The 22,121-nt window shown below is 61.1% G+C and overlaps 2 protein-coding genes and 1 long non-coding RNA gene across 5 annotated transcripts; 2 read left to right on the top strand and 1 right to left on the bottom strand.

Moving 5' to 3' along the window:
- The first annotated feature begins 3,883 nt into the window (after nt 1–3,883).
- MRGBP (MRG domain binding protein) lies at nt 3,884–8,019 on the top strand. 2 transcript variants are annotated; one of them, XM_034947670.3, is made up of 5 exons: nt 3,892–4,106; nt 4,544–4,665; nt 6,013–6,094; nt 6,401–6,475; nt 6,882–8,019. In XM_034947670.3, exons 1-5 carry the CDS (start codon nt 3,959–3,961, stop codon nt 7,067–7,069), a joined length of 615 nt encoding a protein of 204 aa, XP_034803561.1. In that variant the 5' UTR covers nt 3,892–3,958; the 3' UTR covers nt 7,070–8,019. The 2 variants fall into 2 exon arrangements, with proteins under 2 accessions (XP_063457206.1, XP_034803561.1); XM_063601136.1 differs by having other exon boundaries at nt 3,884–4,106; nt 6,013–8,019.
- A 33-nt stretch (nt 8,020–8,052) lies between these two features.
- On the bottom strand, nt 8,053–13,944 carry LOC117977271 (uncharacterized). The gene is made up of 3 exons (XR_004668305.4): nt 12,872–13,944; nt 9,442–9,536; nt 8,053–8,506 (listed from the first exon to the last, which is right to left on the bottom strand). It is a non-coding gene; the product is annotated as an uncharacterized LOC117977271 (long non-coding RNA).
- On the top strand, nt 11,829–21,186 carry OGFR (opioid growth factor receptor). 2 transcript variants are annotated; one of them, XM_034947669.3, is made up of 8 exons: nt 11,829–11,908; nt 12,246–12,445; nt 14,923–14,986; nt 15,627–15,705; nt 16,958–17,036; nt 17,873–17,939; nt 18,831–18,979; nt 19,597–21,186. In XM_034947669.3, exons 2-8 carry the CDS (start codon nt 12,315–12,317, stop codon nt 20,834–20,836), a joined length of 1,809 nt encoding a protein of 602 aa, XP_034803560.1. In that variant the 5' UTR covers nt 11,829–11,908; nt 12,246–12,314; the 3' UTR covers nt 20,837–21,186. The 2 variants fall into 2 exon arrangements, with proteins under 2 accessions (XP_034803560.1, XP_034803559.1); XM_034947668.3 differs by having other exon boundaries at nt 11,838–11,908; nt 14,918–14,986.
- The last annotated feature ends 935 nt before the right edge of the window (nt 21,187–22,121 follow it).

A 22,121-nucleotide genomic window follows, 5' to 3' on the forward strand; every position in this document is an offset into this window, starting at 1 on the left:
AAGCTGGAAGGCTTGTATGTTCGCTGACCATGGGAAAGCCTTTCCAGGGCCTGAGCGTTTCCCACTTGGGATCCAAGTCCTCTGTTCCTGGGATCAAGATATTTGGGAAGCCACATCCATCTTTTGAAGGAAATTTGAGCAACAGGGATCAAAGAGTGAGGATCATTCATTCCATCCCCGTGAGGGAGGGAATGGGTCAGTAGGTTGTGTAGCCAGTCCACAAATGGTCACTGTCCACCTGCTGTGTGTTGGCCTTGCCTGAGAGGTGGGGGACAGTGGTGCCACGCCATTCCCAGCCCTGGCCCCCTGGAGCCAGCTGATAGCCTGGCAGGGGAGGCACACATTGAACAAATTATCATCCGTGATTCACAATGACAAGTGTGCAAAGTGTATCCCACAAAGCACTTATTGAGTGAGAAACACAGGTGTGTGGCCACAGAGACCAAATGGGACCCTCACAGCTGGGGCGGTGACCTTGGAGCTGAGAGTGAAGGCTGCGCAGGAGAGAGACAGGCAAAGGGGTGGGGGCAGGCATTTGCACCCTAGGGGGCTGCAGGGTGATTTGCAAGGGGAGCCCAGGTGACGGTCCACAGGGACTAGAGCAGGCCAAGAAGGGAGGTGGTCAGGGGTCGGCTGGAGCCAGGCTTCTGAGGGTTGATTCCTGGCTCTGCCCTCAACCCAGGCAGTTCCCCACTCTACTCATCTCTGACTCCTCCCCTCAAAGCAGGCGTGACAGCGGCACCTGCCTCAGAAAGGAGGGGGCGTGTGGGGAAAGCAGGTATTTCATGACGACCGCCCAGCATAGAGCCCTGGAGACAGTACCCCTGCCCAGGTTCCCACTGGAGCAGGCAGACAGCCCCGGCTGGGATGAGCCAAGCGTGTGTCTCCACGTGGACCCGGCCCAATCTGGGGCTCAGCACCCTCGGGTCTCCTGGTCCGGGCTCCTGTCTCACGCTTTTATGCCATCTTTTCTCAATAGGCACAGGGGACCCCCAAGGGAGGAGGCGCTCCAGACTGAAGGAGGAGAGTACCTGGCAGGGACGGGTGGAGAGGCGCAGGGACCCCAAGGTGTCCAGGGAACAGTAAGGAGATGAGTAATGGTGAGGGTCCCGTCTCCCGAGCGTATCTGTGCTAAGGGGCTGTGGGCTGGGCTTCATTCCTCTTTAGAGCAAGGCTGAGGCCAGGGCCACCTAGGGGCCAGGGTAGAAGACGTACCACGTGACAGCAGTGGCCTGGACCCCTCACGAAGTCTCACTGGGCCATATCTCCACCAGGGCATGGCAGGGACCGGTATCACCAGCGGCCCCCTGCACAGATGGGGAAGCTGAGGCCCAGGTCCCAGTCAGCCAAGCCAGCTCTTGGACCACTCAGCGGTCCCAGCAGGTGAGGCTGACCAGAGCCTGCCTGGGCTAAGAGGCTGCGTTCACCAGTGCCAGCTGTGGTTGGTCACCAGGATGCCTGAGCGCGCTGGCACAGGCCCAGGGCACCCTGCAGAGCAACCAACCCTCACCGAGATCCCCAGGGAAGGGACTGTTGTTGGCCCATTGTACGGAGGAGGGCACTGAACCCTCAAGAGGCTCAGGGCCTCGCCCGGTCACACAGCTGGAAGGCGCCAGAGCCAGGCAAGGGACCCGGAAGCCCGACCCGGAGCCTACACCCGCAGAGGCGAAAATATCCGCGTAGCGGGTCACTGGCCAGTGGGCCGTGGTGGGCGTGGCCGAGAGGGAATGGTGCGGAGAGAAGCCCGTGAGGGCAGGGCGGAGGCGGAGCGGGCGGAGCCGGCGGCCGCGGCGGCCTTGATTGGATGCCGCCTTAAGCTCGTCATGGATGCGTTTTGACCTGGCGGCCCCGCCCCTGACCCGCCCCCGAGCCGCCCTCCTGAGCGCTTCCCCGCCCGGCCCCAGCCTAGGCCCCGCCCTGATCACGCCCCCTCTTCACCGCCCGGCCCCGGCCCCGCCCCGCGGTGGGGCCTCCGCAGCGACCCGCGGTTAACGCTTCACCAGAGCTTGGGCTGCGCGGCGGCCGGGAGTCGGAGGCAGGCGGTCAAGGCCGGCAGGGCCAGACCCCCTACTTGCCCTTTCTCCCAGGAGGCGCTGGACTCTGGGGGCGGGCGTGAGCCCTTCCGTCCCGCACCCAGACCCGGGCAGTGAGCCCTATGCCTGCAGTAATTGTGGGGTTTCTGGTTTTGTTTTTTCCTTAACATCTTTATTGAGACCGTTAAGTTCACCCGCTTAAAGCGCACGATTCGGTGGGGTTTTGTTGCGAGCAACCGTGGCCACTATCTAATTCCAGAGCATTTCACCTCCTTAAAATGAAGCTGGGCCCGGCCGGGCGCGGTGGCTCAAGCCTGTAATCCCAGCACTTTGAGAGGCCGAGGAGGAAGGATCACCTGAGGTCAAGAGTTCGAGACCAGCCTGGCCAACATAGTGAAACCGCGTCTCTACTTAAAATACAAAAATTAGCCGGCCGTGGTGAGCGCCTGTAGTCCCAGCTACCCGGGAGTCTGAGGCAGTAGAATCGCTTGAACCCAAGAGGCAGAGGTTGCAGTGAGGCGAGATCGTGCCATTGCACCCCAGCCCGGGCAACAGAGCGAGACTCTGCCTCAAAAACAAACAAAAAAGAAGCCGGTCCCCATCCGCAGTGACTCGCGTTTCCCTCCCCCTCCCCCGTCCCCGGCAACCGTGCATCTACTTTCTATTCCTATGGAGTTGCCAGTTCTGGCTCTTCCTGTGAATGGATTCCCATGCTGTGTATTTTGGTGTCTGAATTCTCTGACTTTCGTCTCAGCCCGCACCCACGCTGCCGCAGTCCGCGCTCGCTGCTTTTAGGCTGAACGCGGCTGCGACGTGCGGGTGCCCGCGTTCCAGGCGCCCCTCGCAGGTTCAGCCCCGGGTTGGGGGCGGCGCTTGCCTCGCGGCTGCGGGTCCCAGCCTGAACCTGTGTCTTGTTCCACTGCCGCGGGCGCCCGCCACGGAGCTGCTGCTTCCTAGGGAGACGGTTCCATCGTTGAAAGAACGGCCAGACTGTCTTTCGCAGCAGCGGCCCATCTGACCGCACAGCACGACCGCACGAGGGTCCCGAGCCCTGACCCTCGCAGCATTCGTCACCCCGGCCGCGTGGTTGTGGCGGTCTCGGCGGGGCAGGGGGTCCCCACGCGGGCTAATTCTCGTTTCGCGTGACCGATGGTGCTCATTAGCCATATCTGTACATCTTTTTTTTTTTTTCGAGTCGGAGTTTCGCTCTTGTTGCCCAGGCTGGATTGCAATGGCGCGATCTCGGCTCACTGCCTCCCGGGTTCAAGCGATTCTCCTGCCTCAGCCTCCCGAGTAACTGGGATTACAGGCGCCCGCCACTACGCCCGGCTACTTTTTTTGTATTTTTAGTAGAGACGGGCTTATACGATGTTGGCCAGGCTTGTCTCGAACTCCTGACCTCAGGTGATCCGCCCGCCTCGGCCTCCCAAAGTGCTGGGATTACAGCCGTGAGCCACCGCGCCCGGCCCATCTGTACATCTTCTTTGGAAAAATGTGTATCCAAATCCTTAGCCGTTTTATAGTTAGATTGTCTTTTTATTATCGAGTTATAAGAATTATTTATACCTTCTACAAGGAAGTTCATTATCAGATATAGGATTTGCAAATATTTTCTCTCATCTGTGGGTCGTCTTTTCACTTTTCTGATGGTTTCCTTTGAAGCACAGACTTTTTTGTTTGGGTGCAGTGTATTTCTTACTGTGCTTTAAAGAGGAACACGTTTTAAGCACCCCCGCGCGGGGCGGGGCAGGGCGGAGTCCCCGGCGGGAAGGGACCCGAGACCTCGGCTGCGCCTGCGCCGACGCCGGCGCGTGAGCCCGAGCGCGTACCCGGCGGAGCGCGCGCCCGCCCCCGAGTGCGCCTGCGCGGAGCTCGTGGCCGCGCCTGCTCCCGCCGGGGGCTCCTTGCTCTGCCCGGCCGCGGCCATGGGAGAGGCCGAGGTGGGCGGCGGGGGCGCCGCAGGCGACAAGGGCCCGGGGGAGGCGGCCACCAGCCCGGCGGAGGAGACAGTGGTGTGGAGCCCCGAGGTGGAGGTGTGCCTCTTCCACGCCATGCTGGGCCACAAGCCCGTCGGTGAGCGCCCAGGCTGCGGACGCGCGTGGGGGCGGGGCGGGCAACCGGCGGGGCGGGGCGGGGCCTGCGCTCGCGACACCCTCGCCCCCACGCTCCCCGCCGAGCCCGGGCCGTGACACCGCCGCCACACCCGTCCCGGGACCCCCGCCCCCTCCCACGCGCCCTTCGGACCCCGCCCCGGACCCCGCCCACGACCCCTACCCGCGTGACACCGCGAGGCCCCAGCCCGCAGTGCCCCACCCCCACCCCCGCCCCGGGACACCCCACCCCCTCCCACACACACCACCCAGCCCTGCCCCCCACAGCCCCTCCACACCCTGGCCCTCCCCATCTCTCCGCAGCCACCCTTGCCCCTCCAGTCCCCAGGGCAGCCCGTCCCCTCCATCCCCGTTCTCCTCCCCGCTCACCGGTTATCCCGCCGCCCCTCCTCCCCTCAGGTGTGAACCGACACTTCCACATGATTTGTATTCGGGACAAGTTCAGCCAGAACATCGGGCGGCAGGTCCCATCCAAGGTCATCTGGGACCATCTGAGCACCATGTACGACATGCAGGCGCTGGTGAGCCCAACCGCCCTCCCTGTGCCGCCCGATGGGGGCACGAACCCGCACACCGCTCTCTGAGAGTCAGCCTGAGCTGGGCAGAGACCCCTCCATGTCTGCTGGGGTCTGCTGGGCAGAGTAGAGGCCCCTCCATGCCTGCTGGGGTCTGCAGTGAGCTCTCAGGGTCAGCCTGAGCTGGGCAGGGGCCCCTCCGTGCCTGCTGGGGTCCGCTGGGCAGAGACCCCTGCATTGAGGCCCGTCCTTAAGGAGGGCATCCCGGGGCTCCAGAGCCTGTCATGGAAAGCACAAACACAGTGCTAGCAGCTGGCTAGCTTTTCAGGGGCTCTGCTTTAGACTGGGTGCTGGGCCAGAGTCTCCAGCTGAGACCCTGGGGAGGGAGGGAAGGATGCAGAGTCCCGGGCCCTTAGGCCATTGTCAGCCTCCTGGGAGGCCCCTGAAGTGCTTTAGGCAGAGGGTCACACCAAGGTGAATTTGGTGACTTCTGTGGGAGTCAGACAAGTAGAGTTCCAGTCCTCGCAGAGCTTGGAGCTGGCAGTGTGTGACGGGCAAGCGGGTTAACTAGGTAAGCAGGGTGGCCAGAAGAGACAGGTGGGTGTTCCAGGCCCTGTGGCAGCAGGAGGTGGTGGGTCCAGGAGCTCAAAGAAGGTGGTGTACTTGGAGAGTGGGGTGGGGTGGGGGTCGGGGGTCAGGTGACCAGGAGGAGTGGGGACCTGTGCTGGTGGAGAGTCTGTGCCAGCCACGTTGGACTCAGGGCCACACCAGCCATCCCAGTATGACATAGGTCTCTCCCTCTGGTCTGTGCGACCTCAGGAGGGCAGTGCCTGGCAAGCACTCTCTTCTTCTTTGCCTGGTTCTGTGCCTGTGGCGCTCCCAACCGACACCCTCGGTGTCCATGGGCTCCTGCCACGTGGATGAGAACTCGAGGTGCCTGCGGCCTTTCCCCAGGGCTGTCACTGTGCCCTCTGCACGCCGCCTTGGGGAACGCAGTCTCATGGTGAGACTGCAGGCCGTGCTGGGCAGGCGGAGCCCACAGGTGTGTGTCACCAGGGCTGCCCGGTCCTCAGGGCCCGCCTTAGTGATGCTGGCCCCGGTGGGTCTTCCTGACTCCTGCACCTGCTGCCGCTGGTTCTGCCCTCCCTGGGTCTGTCTGGAAAGCCCAGCTGTGGCAGGCGCTGTTCACAAAAAGAAGAAATGCCCTTTGCCCTTGCCCCGCCCGCCGCAGCCTCCAACACAGTGATGTGTGCTCATTGGCCTCTCCCCAAGTGGCTCTTACACGGCTCTAGTGACTTCTTGAAACTGCATTTTCACCCTTGTTTCTTAAGCGACACTCTCTATTGATATCAGCACGAGTCGGAGATTCTTCCATTCCCGAATCCAGAGAGGAACTTCGTCCTCCCAGAAGAGATCATTCAGGAGGTCCGAGAAGGTGAGGCTCGGGAGAGGTTGGGCTTGGGATTCAGAAAAGGCCAGACCCTGGCCAAGGGCAGGGAGGTGAGGCTGAGGACCCTGGGCCTCCAGGGAGGCGTGAGGGTCCAGCGCAGACCCCGCCCTACCTGTGCTTGGGTGGTCTTGGAACCTCCGGGATTGGAGAGGACTTTGTTTGAGAGCAGTGGCTGGACGGAAGCTGAGGCCTGTGTGGGCAGCAAGCGTCGGAGCAGTCCCTGGCCTGACCATCCCCCAGCGTCGGCCACCACCGTGGGTTTTCGGTGAGCGTCAGCTGTCTCCTCCACAGGAAAAGTGATGATAGAAGAGGAGATGAAAGAGGAGATGAAGGAAGACGTGGACCCCCACAATGGGGCTGACGATGGTGAGTGTGGAGCTCACCCTGCCCTGATGCCCTTTGGGGCTCAGCACCCCAAGACTGCCCTCAGGCAGGGCACAGTCAGGTGGGCGTAGAGCCTGCGGTGCAGAGGCCCCAGGCAGGTCATCTAGGCACAGGATGGATCCTGCAGTGCCCCCTCCCCAGGAGCTGAGTGCCTGCTCCATGTTGTAGGCCGGGGTCTGAGCGGCGGTCCCTGCAGTGCCCGCCGCAGGCAGGTCCTCAGGAGGACCAGGCCCCTCTGTGGGCCCAAATGCAAGGGGCTCCCAGCTCAGGAGGAAGCTTTGGGTTCAGAGGGTCACGTGTCAGTATGCAGATTTTTTTAACTGAACAGGAAGACAAAAATAAGATTCTGGATATTCTGTTTTCAGCCAAGTGATTTTTCGTTTCTCAGTTTTTTCATCTTCAGGGAGTTTGGGGAAAGCATCAGAAAAATCCAGCAAAGACAAAGAGAAGAACTCCTCAGACTTGGGGTGCAAAGAAGGCGCAGACAAGCGGAAGCGCAGCCGGGTCACCGACAAAGTCCTGACGGCAAACAGTAACCCCTCCAGTCCCAGCGCTGCCAAGCGGCGCCGCACGTAGGCCCTCAGCCCTGGCGGCGGCAGAGAAGCGGGCGAGGCACTGTGGTCGCTGAGGGGGTTGGCTGGGTCTGAGTGCCACCCCCCAGGCCACAGTGATACCATCCCAGTGCCATGAGCCCACACTGCCCGCCCTCAGGCTCTCAGGTGAACGTGGCCGTCAGCGGGGAAACGTGTGTGTCAGTTGGACCATGTGGGACCCTGATGGACCTGAAAGACCAGGATCAGTCCAGCTCAGATATTGAGGGCTCTGAAGCCTCGTTCTGTCTTCTCTGGAGCAGCTGTGGCTTCCCCGTGGCTGCTTGGTGACATGGATTAGCGCTACGTGGGCTGCAGCATTTGGGATCCAGGCTACCTAGAGGGGCATCGGGCCAGGGGAAAACCTCGGATTAGCAAGCAATAAAAACATGACCTCACTCTTCCTCAAAGGAGCCACTGGTCTTCCCTGCGTGACTCAGTTCTTTCCATCTGTTTGTCCCGCTGCAAGCCTCTTTCTGCGCTGACTGTGACATCAGAACGTGGCCTTCCTGTCACCCCCTCCGTGCCATGCACTGAAGGCCACCCCCCCCACCTGGGAAACTAAGAACTGGATATTTTGCCTCATTCACTTGTACTGTAACAATGTATATAATTTGGTTGGTATTTCACTATTTAATTTTTAAGAAGCCTATTTTACTAGTGTTTTATATGAACAAAGTACTGCAGAAGTTAAACCTGTGTTGTATTTTTTCTGAGATGTTTTGCTTTAAGAGATACTTTTTGCTCAGTTTTTATATGCCAGATACAGAGAATTTGTAGCGGTTATTTTTGTATGATCTAGTAACTTGCAAACAGACCAAATGGGTGAGAGGCGGGGACCGTGCAGCTGTCGGCTGATGAGGAGGCGGCCGCCCCAGTGCTGATGGAGATGCCACTTTTGTGTGACTGCGAACATTAAAGCACAAAAAAATCCAACCTGGAGTTGTGTGATTTTGATACCAAAGTAAGTTCACTTTTCCCCCAAAAGGAAGTTTTTATTTTTCCAAGATTTATAACTAAAGCATACACTTAGATGACTTATTAACATTCACTTGATACAACGTATAAACAAAATAGTAACAGATTCTGAGTGGTTATTTTGTGGACTGTGACAAGCACTTCAAATACAAAATGTTAGGAGGGCAAAACGGTGCGGGCCCTCGTAGGTCAGGCAGGCACCAGTGGGCTCCTTCCTGCTGAAAGCTGCGGCTGTGAGATGAGACCACTGGCTGGGTCACAGAGTGAAATCCAGCGTTCCCGTGTGCCGACGAGGAGACAAGCTGTCCTGGCCAGCCATCGCACCCCAATGTCTTCAGCTTGACGCTGCTTCTCTGCCAGTGGAGCCTCCTCCACCACCTGGGAACATCCCTGGCCATCTGTCCCTGAAGTCCTCCTCACCATGACGCAGATCACAAGGCACCCACTAAAGGGGCAAAGCCAGGAATCCCGTGCCATGTGATCGCCCCGTGTGGCACCTGCCACTCATCTGCACCAAACTCACTGCCACTTCTGGGGAAGAATAGCCCAGGGAAGCTGCTGGTCTACGGCCTGCCTGAGCTGTATTCCAAGGGTAGAGCAGCTGCCTGGGGGGACCCTGTGGGTCCCTTTTCTATAGAGCTGGGACAAATCCACAGCCCTGCAGTAACAGCCTGCCACAAAGAGCAGGCACCTGGAGGGCCCCACACACATAGACCAAAGGACTGAGCCCGCCTGGCATTCCTCCCCTCACACCACAAATACTCAGCCCTGCAGCCAGGGAAGGGTGGGGTCTCCCTTTGCTGCCCAAGTGTGCCCCCTTGCCCGTCTGATCTCTCCTGTTAGGTCAGCCTCAGTCAGGGCTTTGTGCCAGGTCCTGTCCTGGAGTCTCAGTCCGGGACAGCAGCCTGGCTCTTAGGCAGTCCAGAAGCAGCAGGGCAAAGGGGGGCAAATACTAACATGGGGTGTCACGGGATGGCCAGGAGGAGTCCTGCTCGCCACCCAGGCTCACTGTTGTAAACCTCCATCTGAAACCGCATCTCGGATGACCTCAGATTGTGCTGGGAAAGCCTAGTTAATAAATCTGCCTCATCTCGATTACTGTAACATTTTGCTGCACTTCCAGGAGAAAGCGAGAGCCCACAGAGTAAGCCCACCGGGCAGGTGAGCAGCGTGCCCCCGCCCCAGGCCTCCCTTCTGGACCAGAGGCTGACTGGTTGAAGTCAGGAGCCACGCAGCCCTTATGGACTCACAGGGGCTTCTGGGCTTCCCTGTGGGGAGGCCCAGTTCATGCTCTGCTGGCAGGTGGGATGACCAGGTCAAATTCACAAGTGTCAGGGCAAGGGCGATGTGGCCTCAAGTCCTGGTAAGCGCTGTACTTACCCTCTCCTGGCCCCAGGGGTCCTGTCTGTAACCTGGGGGCTTTATGTAATGCACACTCCACCATGTCATGTAGAAGGTGCCGACTGAACCCCAATCTGAAAAGGAAAACAGCTGGCATGAGGCTGGCCCGTGCACGGACGCTCACGCGCCTGCTGCTGTAGAGGTGAGACGTGGTACACTGTGCGCTCGGGACAAGATCTGAACGGGTCAGAAGCTGCCGCTGATGTTGAGCCTGGAAGCCTCAGCAGCGGCTCTATACCTGGAACACCCAGGGCCCAAGAGCACCTGCTGCCGCAGAGACATTTTCTCTATGGCTGGCAGCTGCAGGTGGGGACTCAGTGAAGGCTGAGAGTGGGAGTTATCTGAACTCCCCTGCCTGGCCCACCCAGGGCGACCCAGGGGTGACTGGGAAAGGCAATTGGGCTCCACTGCTCCCCAAATAGCAGCGAATAAATAGTGAGCGGCAGGGCACTGGCAGCGAGGCTCCCTGCTTGGCTGGTTGATTGAGGACAGGGCACGCTTGGGCCAAATCACGAGGCTGCCACTGGTCTTGCCTGGAGAAGATATGAAGGCTGTAATCCAAGCTCCCAGCCACACAAAATTCTGCTGGGCTCCTTAGCTGTGAGCAGTGCCTGCTCCAGGCACATCACCCACTGCATGTGCAGAGACCATTGCCCTTCCTGGGTGCCTGGGAGCTCTGTGTGCGTGTGTGAGAGAGAGAGAGTGTGACAGAGAAAGAGAGCCCTTTTCCCCAGCCTCAACAGCAAACCCTTCTGGAATGCCGTGCCACACGGGGCATCACTGGACTGCAGAGGATGCTCTGAAGAAGCAATTCTGTTGCACAGTCCCCTGCAGCAGCTCCTGCACTTCTCGGATTAGCACGCCCCCGAGATGAGCTCTGCACACACACACACACACACACACACACAACACAAAAGCAACTAAAGAAGCAATTTGGTGTGGTGATATTTGTAAAACAGAAGTTGGGCAATGTCTCTAATACTCTTTTTAGGGAAGTGGTTCTATAGTCCTGCTGACAGTAGGTAGCAGCGGGAATGCTGTCCCCTTAGAACAATGTTGTCAGCACCCAGTATGCTTGTCTTTCTGTTTTCTGGGGCAGTGGAGGGGGCAGCCTGACCACCCAAGTCTCAGATCACCCAAACCCTATACAACCACCCAGCACCCATCAATGTCCCCATCAGAGCCCCCCGACTCCACCTCACAGTCTATTCTGATGCTGTAACCAGATCCCACCTGTAAATCATCTAACAAGGAGGTCAGGCAGCTCACTCAGGCTCCCCGGGAAACCTGCCCTGGCCACTGCCCTAAGTTGATTTACAGAAATGTCCAGTGCCCCAGAACTTCGGGGCATCACCACTGTCGTTTCAAGAAAGTGTGACGCATGTCCACAGGTTCCAGCCAGGTGAGACTGCACCTGCTAACAGTGGTCAACAGGTCAGCAAAGATTAGGGCCCAGCACCCAGAGGGTCCTTAACCTGTACTTGTGGCCAGGATTGGAAGACTTCCGTTCACGGCTGTCCCTGGCACACAGTACAAGGAATGACACCAGTTCCCAGGCCCAGCAGGCCTGCAGGGCTAGGAGATGGCAGTGTCCCCTAGGGGCTGGGCTGGGGCCTGCTCCACCTTTCCACCACCATCATTACAGGGACAACTCTGCCAGGAGCTATCCTCATGGCCAAGTCCAAAATCCAGATTTAGTTTTACCTAAATGTTTTGAAATGAATTGGTATAGCAGTTACAGAAGAAATTTATCTGGAGTGGCCACTCCTGATTTTTATTTCAAGAGGTCACCAACCTTGCCATGTATCTGCCAGCAGATGTCAAAGGTGGGTGAGCAAGGGACCCGCGGTGCTGGGAAATGGCACGTGAAAGTGACTTTGTGTTGCCCCATATCTGCCAGTGCTTAGAGAGAGGGCCCTGAGGAGGTGCTGAACTGGCATCAGCTGTGTTGAACAGTCCCCAGGGTGACCCTCCCGGTGGCCCAGGCTTCGTGTGGTCCTCTCCCCTAAGTGCCTTCTTACAACTGAGAGATGGCGGCAAAGCTGAAAGAAGCCACGGCTTGCCCATGTCATCCTGGTTATATAAGACTCGGCACCCTAGAGAGAAAGACTCCCCTGGTGGCTTCGAAAAGAAAACGGCCGTGCTTTGCACTGCCTATGGAGGGACAGGGGTCCGCCAGCAGCTTCCAGGAGCTGAGTAAGGCCCCCAGCTCGCAGCAGAAGGACAGAGACCCCTACACACCCAGCTTAGGGAGAGAGGCCCCTGTGGACACGTGGCCCCTCCGGGGGTTATCCTCCAAGGGACATTCTTCTGATGGGGACATCCTCTGGGGGCATTTCTCTTGGGGGACAGAAATATTCCTGGAAGAGGGGGTTCTCTGCGGGGCAGGCATCCTCCGGGGAGAGAATCCTGCTGGGAGGGCATCGTTGGAAGACATCCTTCCTAGGTACCCGGCTCATCTTCCGGGGACACCGTCCTCTGGGGGGCGGCCAGGCTTTGGGGACATTTTCGGGAGGGAGGATCTCCTAGGGCGGGCATCCTTGCGAGACGGGGTGGGGCGAATCCTCCCGGGTGGGCGTCGTGGGGTGGGGGTGGGCGTTCTGCGAGGGGCATCCTCCCGGGCGGACGTTGGGGGATTCTCGGGGGAGGGTGGGGCGCGGGGCGGGCGTCCCGGGGAGGGAGGGGCGTTGCGCGCGGACGCGGGCGGGGCCTGGGCCGCTCCGTCCCCTCCCCCCGCCCGCCCCCCGCGCTTCCTCTGCTTTCGGTTTCGCTTCCGCCTCCAGCGCGAGCCCCGCCGCCGCCGAGCATGGACGACCCCGACTGCGACTCCACCTGGGAGGAGGACGAGGAGGATGCGGAGGACGCGGAGGACGCGGAGGACGAGGACGGCGAGGCCGCCGGCGCGAGGGACGCGGACGCAGGGGACGAGGACGAGGACGAGGAATCGGAGCAGCCGCGGGCGGCGCGGCCCAGCTCGCTCCAGGTGCGGCCCCGCGGCGCGGAAGAGGCCTGGGGTCCCCGGCGCCCTCCGCCCGGCTGCGTGGACGGGAGACCCCCCCTCTCCCGGGCGGAGACACCTGGAGCCTCCTGGGGACCCCGCAGCCCCGGGGACCCCACCCCAGACCGGCCGACCCCCAGCCCCAGGGCCTGGCGGGGAAGTGCGGGGGCCGCGCGTGGGTGACAGCGGAGCTGAGCCTCCCGGGCCCCATCGTGTGTGGGCGCCGTTTCCCCCGGGGGTGCCTCGGGCGCGTCCCGCCCCCAGCCGCCGTGGCCGCCCCTGCTGGAACCCCTCCCGCCTCGGGCCCGCGCCTCGGCCTCCTGGCGGCCCCTGCGCAGGCCCCGCGGCCTGGGGCTGGGGCTGGGGCTGGGGCCCGGGCCGGGTCTGGCCTGGGAGGCTTCGCTTCTGCACCTGCGGGAGCCCGGGGCGGGCTGACGGGGCCTCCGCGTGTTACTTTTGTTACCGCCGGGCGCCTGTCATCGCCGGGGTTACTTTTGTTGCCGCGCTGGGAACGCCACACTGTCGCAGTCCGGCCCCCCGTCGGGGAGCTGGGATTTATCTGGGAGCGTCCTTCCAGCTGAGCTGCCCGGGTTGTGGAGGGCCGGGAAGTGCATGGAACTCGACGGCTCCGCATGGATTCTCCCCTTGGCACCCAGCACCGTTTGCGTTGGCGCCTGGCCATGGTGGAGCGGGCAGTGAGAGAGCACGGAGGGGCTCGGCCCTGTCGCCGGGAGGGCAGCGGCCAGGCAGGCTGGGCAGGGGGGTGGGGTCTGGCTCTGTCCCACAGGACGGTGTGACCCCTGGGTGGGCTCTTGACGGGCTTTCCTCACTGGAGTTCCTCAGGCCGCTCTCCTGAAGAGGTGCTCAGAGGCCCTGATCATCCTGCCAGGCGCCTGTGACCCCTGACCTCTTCCCTCTGCCTCCTGCTGTGGCTTCTGTCCACAAGCCCCTCCCCTTCCCCTTTGGACCCCTCAGGCCTCCCCAGCTGCCTGCGCTGGACCCTGGCGGGGCTGTTTCACTTTTTCCTGGGCAGTGTCATGTATGCACCTGTGGGCTGACTGGCCACATCCAGTCAGGACCCAGCCTCCAGAACTGACCCAGGGAGGCTCCTGCTGGCCCCAGGAAGGAGAAGTAGAAACTGATAACCAGGCGGAGCGAGAGAACCACACCAGCGGCCCTGTTGAGAAATCAGGCCGAGAGGTCGGTGGCGGTGGCTCAGGCCTGTAATCCCAGCACTTTCGGAGGCCTGGGCAGTCGGATCACCAGAGGTCAGGAGTCCAAGATTAGCCTGGCCAACATGGTGAAACTGTTGTCTCTACTAAAAATACAACATTAGCCAGGCGTGATGGGCACCTGTAATCCCAGCTCCTCCAGAGATTGAAGCAGGAGAATCGCTTAAACCTGGGAGGTGGAGGTTGCAGTGAGTGGAGGTTGCAGTGAGTGGAGATTGCCTGGGAGGTGGAGATTGCATGAAGCTCCATCTCGAGGGGAAAAAAATAAGAAAGAAAAATCAGGCAGAGAGGCAACGCCAGGTCCCAGCTGGAGCTCAGCGGGGAGCCAGGGGATACAGTGGCTGACCAGGCCTCCCAACCCCCCTTCTAGCACTCCCCCAGGATCCTGGGTCCCAATTGTTGCCCTGGACAAATACGCCCATTCCTGCCCCACCCACCGAGCGAGGCCCAGCCCCAGGCCCCCTACCCTCATCACGAGGTCAGGGCTGTGTCCCAGCATCCTCATCACCAGGTACTTCCGGCCCTTTGCTCAGCCCCGTGATGCTTGGCCTGCAGAGATGGGGGCTGAAGGGCTTGGGGCATCAAGGGGACCTGACATCTTGCTGAGAAGCCATCACCAGACAGGGCTGGAGGCTGGAGACTCAGGGCCTGACCTCACCATGGCCAGCGAGGCGTGGGGTTGGGCAGGGAAGGGGCATTCATTCATTAGACCCTGCCAGAAGCACCTGGGTCCCCTTCTGGGGCTACAGGTGGTGAGGCCACTGCCCCCAAGAACACAGCCTGGTGACTTTAGTGTACAAAGCAGGGGGAGTCTCCAGGGGCACAGAACAGAGGCTAAAGCCAGGGTGGAGGTGGCCAGCAGGCCTAGGAGGAGGAGAGGGTCAGGGCCACACCCCAGGGGAGGTGCATGTCAGCCAGGGGCCACCCTAAGGTGGAAGCCAGGAGTCCCAAAGGGGCCTAGAGAAGGAGCAGGCCCCCACCTGGCTCCCGCAGCCCTCTCTGGTTCTGTGCAGGGTATTGGGATGCGTTACTGAGGCCCAAATCTGCCCCACTGGGAACCCCCAAAAAAGAGCCGGGGCAGGAGAATGAGAGGGAGGAGCCATGAAACCCCCGCCCTTTAAAGACAGCTCTTTGGCAGCTGGCCCAGGCCCTGCAGCCCTCACCACGTTGGGGCTCACTTGGGGGTCTCCCATGGGCGTCCTAATCCCATCTCTTTTCTTCCCAGTCCAGAATGACAGGGTCCCGAAACTGGCGAGCCACGAGGGACATGTGTAGGTATCGGCACAACTATCCGGTACGTACCTGCCCCTGCCCCGGGACACACAACCCTCCCGCCAGCTGCTCTTCTCAGGCAGAATGTCCCAGGTTCTACTGGAAGGCCGGCCTGGCTTGCTGTGCCAGGGCCACAGTTCTGGGCAGGACCCTGCCTGGGGCACAGCCTGGTGTAGATTCAGAGCCCTGCCCTTCCCCTCTCCGGGAGACCGGGGGCATCCCCCTACTTTTCTGAGCTTCAGCACGCCGTCGCCTTGCAAACATGGCCATAGTGCCAGCCTTGTGATGCACACGTGTGGGGTCCGTGATACCGCCCACACGGCACCCCACCCCCATGCCAGCCCTGTCTCCTGCAGGTTGTCCTCAGCCATTACCCTCCACACCCCTGAATCACGGAAACCCCTGTGCTGACTTCAGGGTGCTGAGGAGGGGACCTGCCAGGCCTGGCCTGGCTGGCGAAATGGGGAAGGGGGGTCCCTGGGGCTTGGAGGCAGCTGCTGTCCTCTGAATGGCCCCCACCTGCAGAGTGAGGAGCCAGGCGGGCTCTTGGGGTATTGGGCCAGCCTGGAGGTTTGCAGATGCGCCTCCCCGAAGGGCACGGAGGGCCCCAGGGCAGCTTGTGTCTGATGGATCCCTGCTGTCCCCTTTCTCTGGCTCTTCAGGATCTGGTGGAACGAGACTGCAATGGGGACACGCCAAACCTGAGTTTCTACAGAAATGAGATCCGCTTCCTGCCCAACGGTAGGTGCCTCACAACCACTGGCAGCCGGCACTTCCATCCGTGCCTGGCAGGGGTGGTCCACTGGGGCCTGGTTTGGGATGTACCCGGCGATTACCAGGGCCACGGCTTTCAAATAGCCCCACAGTGCCCCCTGGAGGCGGCCAGAGGGACTCCAGGATCCCCAGCTTGGGATCTCCGCAGTGGTGTTTGGGTCGGGGTGGGCTATCTCTGTAGAGAGCCAGAGACTGAATATCTGCAGCTTTTCAGGCCATGCAGTCTCTATCAAAACTACTGAACTCCTCCACGACCTCATGAAAGCCACATGTAAACCAACGAGCTAAGGATAGCTTTTATATTTTTAAATGGTTGGAAAAAATTAAAGTAGAGGCCGGGCCTGGTGGCTCACGCTTGTAATCCCAGCACTTTGGGAGGCCAAGGCGGGTGGATCACAAAGTCATGAGTTCGAGACCAGCCTGGCCAATATGGTGAAACCCTGTCTCTACTAAAAATACAAAAAAAATTAGCCAGGTGTGGTAGCGTGTGCCTGTAGTCCCAGCTACTCAGGAGGCTGAGGCAGGAGAATCGCTTGAACTTGGGAGGTGGAGGTTGCAGTGAGCCGAGATCACGCCACTGCCCTCCAGCCTGGGCAACAGAATGAGACTCTGTCTCAAAAAAAAAAAAAAAAAAAAAAGAACAGTGTTCTATTACTTTGATATTATAAGAAATTAAAATTTCAGTGTCAATAAAGCTTCACGGGCACATGCCCACACCTGTTTATGCACGTGCCGGGCTGCAACGTGAAACAGAGACTGGGTGGCTGCACAAAACACTGTCAGGCCCCCATCTCAGGAGACTGTGCCTGCCACATCATGGGACTGGGTTCAGCTGGGGGCTGTGTTTGAGGACAGATTTCTGTGGCTGACGGGCCACGCTTTTGCAGGAGGCACTGAGGCCCCCTCCTGTACAGACAGGTCCTGGTCGAGGACCACTGGTTCCCCCAGAGGGACCTTCCGGGCTCTCACTGGGGTTTGCCGCCAGCCAGCAACAAGGGTCCAGGTCACAGATGGCAGCAGGGCAAGGGCTGTGCATCAGAGGAGGGATGGGCAGCCCCACTGAGCCTAGCACCCTGAAGAGCCTCAGGAGATGAGGGCGAGGAATAGCTTGGGGAAGCTGCTGGCAGCACTCTCTCCTTATGTCCCCCACCCACACCCCATCCTCCTGAGCACGGGCAGGGTGGCTGCCACAGCTGACTTGTCCCCATGGGGCTCCCAGGCTGTTTCATTGAGGACATTCTTCAGAACTGGACAGACAACTATGACCTCCTTGAGGACAATCACTCCTACATCCAGTGGTGAGCTGGGGAGGATGGGAGGATGGGGGGTTGGCGAGGCCACAGCGGGAGGGCCCTCCCAGGCAGGAGCCCTCCCCACGCTGCTTCCTGGCATGGACTGAGCACTCCCTGTCCTTCCTGGAAGCTGGTGTCCACGTTACACGGATGGACATTACTGGACATGCAAGGGCCGCTGAGGGAAGGCTCAGGTCTGTCCCCAATCTGTGGGCTCTTGGTGACCAGGGAGACAGGAAGGGCTGCACACAAGCTCCCTGAAACAGGAGAGGGGGCAGGCACTACCTGCCAGAGGGGCAGCCTTAGTGCCAGGAGGCCTCAGCAAGCCTCAAGGGGCGGCCCCCGTGTCGGACTCAGCTGGGGCAAGGTTCTGGCATAGTGCTGGGATGAGACTTGTGCAGGTGTCTCGGGGACCCACAATGTGGCCCCGGAAACACAGCATGCCCTGCTTTGGGGACAGCTCGCTGAGCGTCCACAGGGAGTCTCTGCTGGTGTGTGACGTGTCACGAGTGACAACACAAGAGAGGGAAGAGTGAGGAGTAGAAAGGAAGGCCCTGTCCGCCCGGGCTGGATGGCTGCAGGGCCCCTCGCTGCCTGAGTCACCTCCCCAGTCCTGCTGAGCATGCAGGCTGTGGCTTACGCACCACACACCTCCTGTCCTGGGCCCTTGCACGCTCACCTGAGCTCTCCCACCCTCGCTCCTCCACCTAGCCACTCCCTCCTAGAGTTGAGCCTGGGAACCCAGAGAGGATTGGAACTGCCCCGGGCTACACAGCGAGCACGTGCCCGAGGTCTGGAAGCGGCTCTCCTAATCCCTTGCCTGGGCATCTCTTCTCCTGCAGGCTGTTTCCTCTGCGAGAACCAGGAGTGAACTGGCATGCCAAGCCCCTCACGCTCAGGGAGGTTGAGGTGAGCCAGGCCTTGGCTGTGACTGGAGGGGAAGATGGGGAGGCCTGGGCAAGCCACGCCGCTGCAGAGACGGGGTCACCTCTGACAGTAGGCATTTGGTGCCCCCTCAGGGGTCCCTTGGAAGGCAGAAGGGCCGAAAGAGCCTCCAGTATGATGACCTTCCCTCCCCAGTGGTCCTCACCCCACCAGGCATCTAGAGAAACTCAATTTCCGAGGCTGTTTGTCCCCATGCGGGAGTCTGGGGCTGAGCCCCTGAGAGACCCGGAGTGGTGGGACCTGCCTTTCTCACCACTGTTTTAGGCTGGAGTGGGGTCACCCAAGTATGGAAGCTGCCCCTGAGGGATGCAGGGACTTAGCCGAGGGGCCCCTCCTGGCACTTTCCCATGGCCGGCGACTTCCTCTCAGGGGAGGGCAGCAGCCTCAGGCCCTGGCGAGAGCTCGGAGCAGCTCAGAGGAGAGATGAAGGCATGAGTGTGTCTCTTGTCACTTTACCCTAAAAGTCTGAGTCCAGGCTAGGTGCCATAGCTCACGTTTGTAATCCCAGCACTTTGAGAGGCTGAGGCGGGTGGATCACCTGAGGTCAGGAGTTTGAGACCAGCCTGGCCAACGTGACAAAACCCCGTTTCTACTAAAAATAGAAAAAAATTAGCCAGGTGTGGTGGCAGGCACCTGTAATCCCAGCTACTCGGGAGGCAGAGGTTGCAGTGACTGAGGTCACACCATTGCACTCCAGCCTGGGCAACAGAGCAAGACTCTGTCTCTAAATAAATGTCTGTCTGTCTGTCTGTCTAGTCCAGGCCTCTGAGTGAGTCGGGACCCACGGCCACCCCCACACTCAGGAACCGGGGCTTCAGGGATGGTGCCTGAGCTCTCCAAGGGGGTCTTTTCCAGGTGTTTAAAAGCTCCCAGGAGATCCAGGAGCGGCTTGTCCGGGCCTACGAGCTCATGCTGGGCTTCTACGGGATCCGGCTGGAGGACCGAGGCACGGGCACGGTGGGCCGAGCACAGAACTACCAGAAGCGCTTCCAGAACCTGAACTGGTGAGGCCCGGCTGCTCCCGCCCACCCCCACCCCGGCGCAGAACAGGGCCACGTCAGGTTTCGGGCAGGTCACAGAGCGCTGCTGCAGACAGAGAACTCCAGGGCCGTTTGGGCAATGGACCAAGGCCCTGAGCCCCCTCCTTGCTGCCTGTAGAGCCGGGCGGTCCCTCCCCGATAGGGTTGGTGAGAAGGTAAAGAATGCTGTTCCTGCACCCAGGAGGTGGCAGTCCACATAGAGAAGCAAGCAGGGGTGATGGAGAACCTGCAGGCGGTACAGCCAGCTCTCACAGGGTGTTCGAGGCCCCTGTACCCTGCAGGGGCCCCTTGTGGCTCTCATCCAGCCAGTTCCTCCCCACCAGGGACTCGGGGTACAGCCACCCTCTAGGTGATGCGTCAGCATCCCCCCAACCCCCATGTGTCTAGGGCCCACAGGCCATTTTCACAGGGATGGCATGAGTCCTCCCCTGGGCCCAGAGAGGCAAATGGAGAGAGAGACTGAATCATGGGCCAGGGTGGGGAGACCTCGTGGAGCCGGGTGGGAGGGCAGGCCAGGGCGGGGTGCGGCCCAGCAGGAGGGGTCCCGGCCATTGACCTCTCCTGACCCGGACCTCTCACAGGCGCAGCCACAACAACCTCCGCATCACACGCATCCTCAAGTCGCTGGGTGAGCTGGGCCTCGAGCACTTCCAGGCACCTCTGGTCCGCTTCTTCCTGGAGGAGACGCTGGTGCGGCGGGAGCTGCCGGGGGTGCGGCAGAGTGCCCTGGACTACTTCATGTTCGCCGTGCGCTGCCGACACCAGCGCCGCCAGCTGGTGCACTTCGCCTGGGAGCACTTCCGGCCCCGCTGCAAGTTCGTCTGGGGGCCCCAAGACAAGCTGCGGAGGTTCAAGCCCAGCTCTCTGCCCCATCCGCTCGAGGGCTCCAGGAAGGTGGAGGAGGAAGGAAGCCCCAGGGACCCCGACCACGAGGCCAGCACCCAGGGTCGGACCTGTGGGCCAGAGCATAGCAAGGGTGGGGGCAGGGTGGACGAGGGGCCCCAGCCACGGAGTGTGGAGCCCCAGGATGCGGGACCCCTGGAGAGGAGCCAGGGGGATGAGGCAGGGGGCCACGGGGAAGATAGGCCGGAGCCCTTAAGCCCCAAAGAGAGCAAGAAGAGGAAGCTGGAGCTGAGCCGGCGGGAGCAGCCGCCCACAGAGCCAGGCCCTCAGAGTGCCTCAGAGGTGGAGAAGATCGCTCTGAATTTGGAGGGGTGTGCCCTCAGCCAGGGCAGCCTCAGGACGGGGACCCAGGAAGTGGGCGGTCAGGACCCTGGGGAGGCAGTGCAGCCCTGCCGCCAACCCCTGGGAGCCAGGGTGGCCGACAAGGTGAGGAAGCGGAGGAAGGTGGATGAGGGTGCTGGGGACAGTGCTGCGGTGGCCAGTGGTGGTGCCCAGACCTTGGCCCTTGCCGGGTCCCCTGCCCCATCAGGGCACCCCAAGGCTGGACACAGTGAGAACGGGGTTGAGGAGGACACAGAAGGTCGAACGGGGCCCAAAGAAGGTACCCCTGGGAGCCCATCAGAGACCCCAGGCCCCAGCCCAGCAGGACCTTCAGGGCACAAGCTGGTTGAGAGCCCATCGGAGACCCCAGGCCCCAGCCCAGCAGGACCTGCAGAGGACGAGCTGGCCAGGAGCCCATCAGAGACCCCAGGCCCCAGCCCAGCAGGACCTGCAGGGGACGAGCCAGCCGAGAGCCCTTCGGAGACCCCAGGCCCCAGCCCAGCAGGACCTGCAGGGGATGAGCCAGCCACGGCAGGGGAGGCAGCAGAGGTGCAGGCCGCAGAGGTGGAGTCTTCTGCCAAGTCTGGGAAGCCTTAAGGAAAGGAGTGCCCGTCGGCGTCTTGGTCCTCCTGTCCCTGCTGCAGGGGCTGGGGCCTCCGGAGCTGCTGCGGGCTCCCCTCAGGCTCTGCTTCGTGACCCGTGACCCATGACCCACAGTGCTGGCCTCCTGTGGGGCCACTATAGCAGCCACCAGAAGCTGCGAGGCCCTCAGGGAAGGCCAAGGCCTGCAGAAGCCTCCTGGCCTGGCTGCGTCTTCCCCACCCAGCTCTCCCCTGCGCCCCGTCTTTGTAAATTGACCCTTCTGGAGGCGGGGGCGGTGGGCAGGGCTGCTTTTCTTAGTCTGGTGCCAAGCAAGGCCTTTTCTGAATAAATTCATTTGACTTTGAGTCTTTGGTATGGACCGGGGTCCTGTTGGGTGGCTGGTAGGGCTGGTGTCACAGCTGATGTCCCTCCAGGCTCCGGTGGTCTGGCCCGGCTACCGCCTCACATTGCTCCACCAGCTGCCTGTGGGGGCAGAGTGGTGGCCCAGCCCTCCCCACACACCCACTTGGCCACACAGTCCCCAGGCGTGCACAGGTGGGCAGGCTGCAGCCTCCCAGAGCCTCTGAAGGTGGAACTGAGGTCCCTCGGCAGGCTTTTGCCACCTGTTCAAGATGAGTCTGGGGATTCCCCTGGGGTTGGCCGGGGCAGTGCTTGTGCATGGTGGGGTCTGGACCAGGCCTTTCTGCCTGCTGTGATCTGGGATGCGCTGCTGTGCCTCGGGCAGGCTTGGCAGTACTCTCTGGCGGGCCCCTTGGCTCCCTCAGGTCTGGTGGAGCCAGGTGTGCCCCCAGGGCAGTCCCTCCCTGCAGTCTGCCCTTGTCACCCTGGGCCAGGAGCCCCCGCTTCCCGGTTCACCTACATTTCTACATCAGCAGGGTAAGGGGCTTTTTGTGGGGCCTCAGAGGAGGGGCCGGACACTTGTCTTTGCTCAGTGAAGGACAGGGCAGACCCGGGGCACCCCTGGGTGGGAGGGTTAAAGCTGTAGACCCTGGTACCACTACAGGGAAAATGCCCAGTTCCCATCTGGTGGCACCGGATACACGAGCCGGAAGTCACTGGGAGGAGACACCCCAGGTTCAATAATCCCCCAGAGCTGGGTGGGGAAGCTGTGGGACCCCTGGTGCCTCAAGTGTGGCTCAGGGGATTCCTGCCATGGAGGGAAACTGAGGCAGTGAGCTGGACATAGGGCTAGAAGTGCAGTCACTGAGGCAGCACCCGGCAGATCCAGCGTCCCCAGTCCAGGCCGTTGTGGGGCTGGAGTCGGTGAAAATCAGCGCCT

The sequence above is a fragment of the Pan paniscus genome, chromosome 21, assembly GCF_029289425.2.
Source record: "Pan paniscus chromosome 21, NHGRI_mPanPan1-v2.0_pri, whole genome shotgun sequence".
NCBI classification, from domain to species: Eukaryota; Metazoa; Chordata; class Mammalia; order Primates; family Hominidae; genus Pan; species Pan paniscus.

Bases quoted from the DNA above. Each gene is read 5' to 3' on its own strand.
- MRGBP (XM_063601136.1), top strand. From the start codon at position 3,959: ATGGGAGAGGCCGAGGTGGGCGGCGGGGGCGCCGCAGGCGACAAGGGC. The intron at 4,107-4,543 runs GTGAGCGCCCAG...TCCTCCCCTCAG, and splicing joins GCTGGGCCACAAGCCCGTCG to GTGTGAACCGACACTTCCAC. The intron at 4,666-6,012 runs GTGAGCCCAACC...TATTGATATCAG, and splicing joins TGTACGACATGCAGGCGCTG to CACGAGTCGGAGATTCTTCC.
- OGFR (XM_034947668.3), top strand. From the start codon at position 12,269: ATGGACGACCCCGACTGCGACTCCACCTGGGAGGAGGACGAGGAGGAT. The intron at 14,987-15,626 runs GTACGTACCTGC...CTGGCTCTTCAG, and splicing joins GGTATCGGCACAACTATCCG to GATCTGGTGGAACGAGACTG. The intron at 17,037-17,872 runs GTGAGCTGGGGA...CTTCTCCTGCAG, and splicing joins AATCACTCCTACATCCAGTG to GCTGTTTCCTCTGCGAGAAC.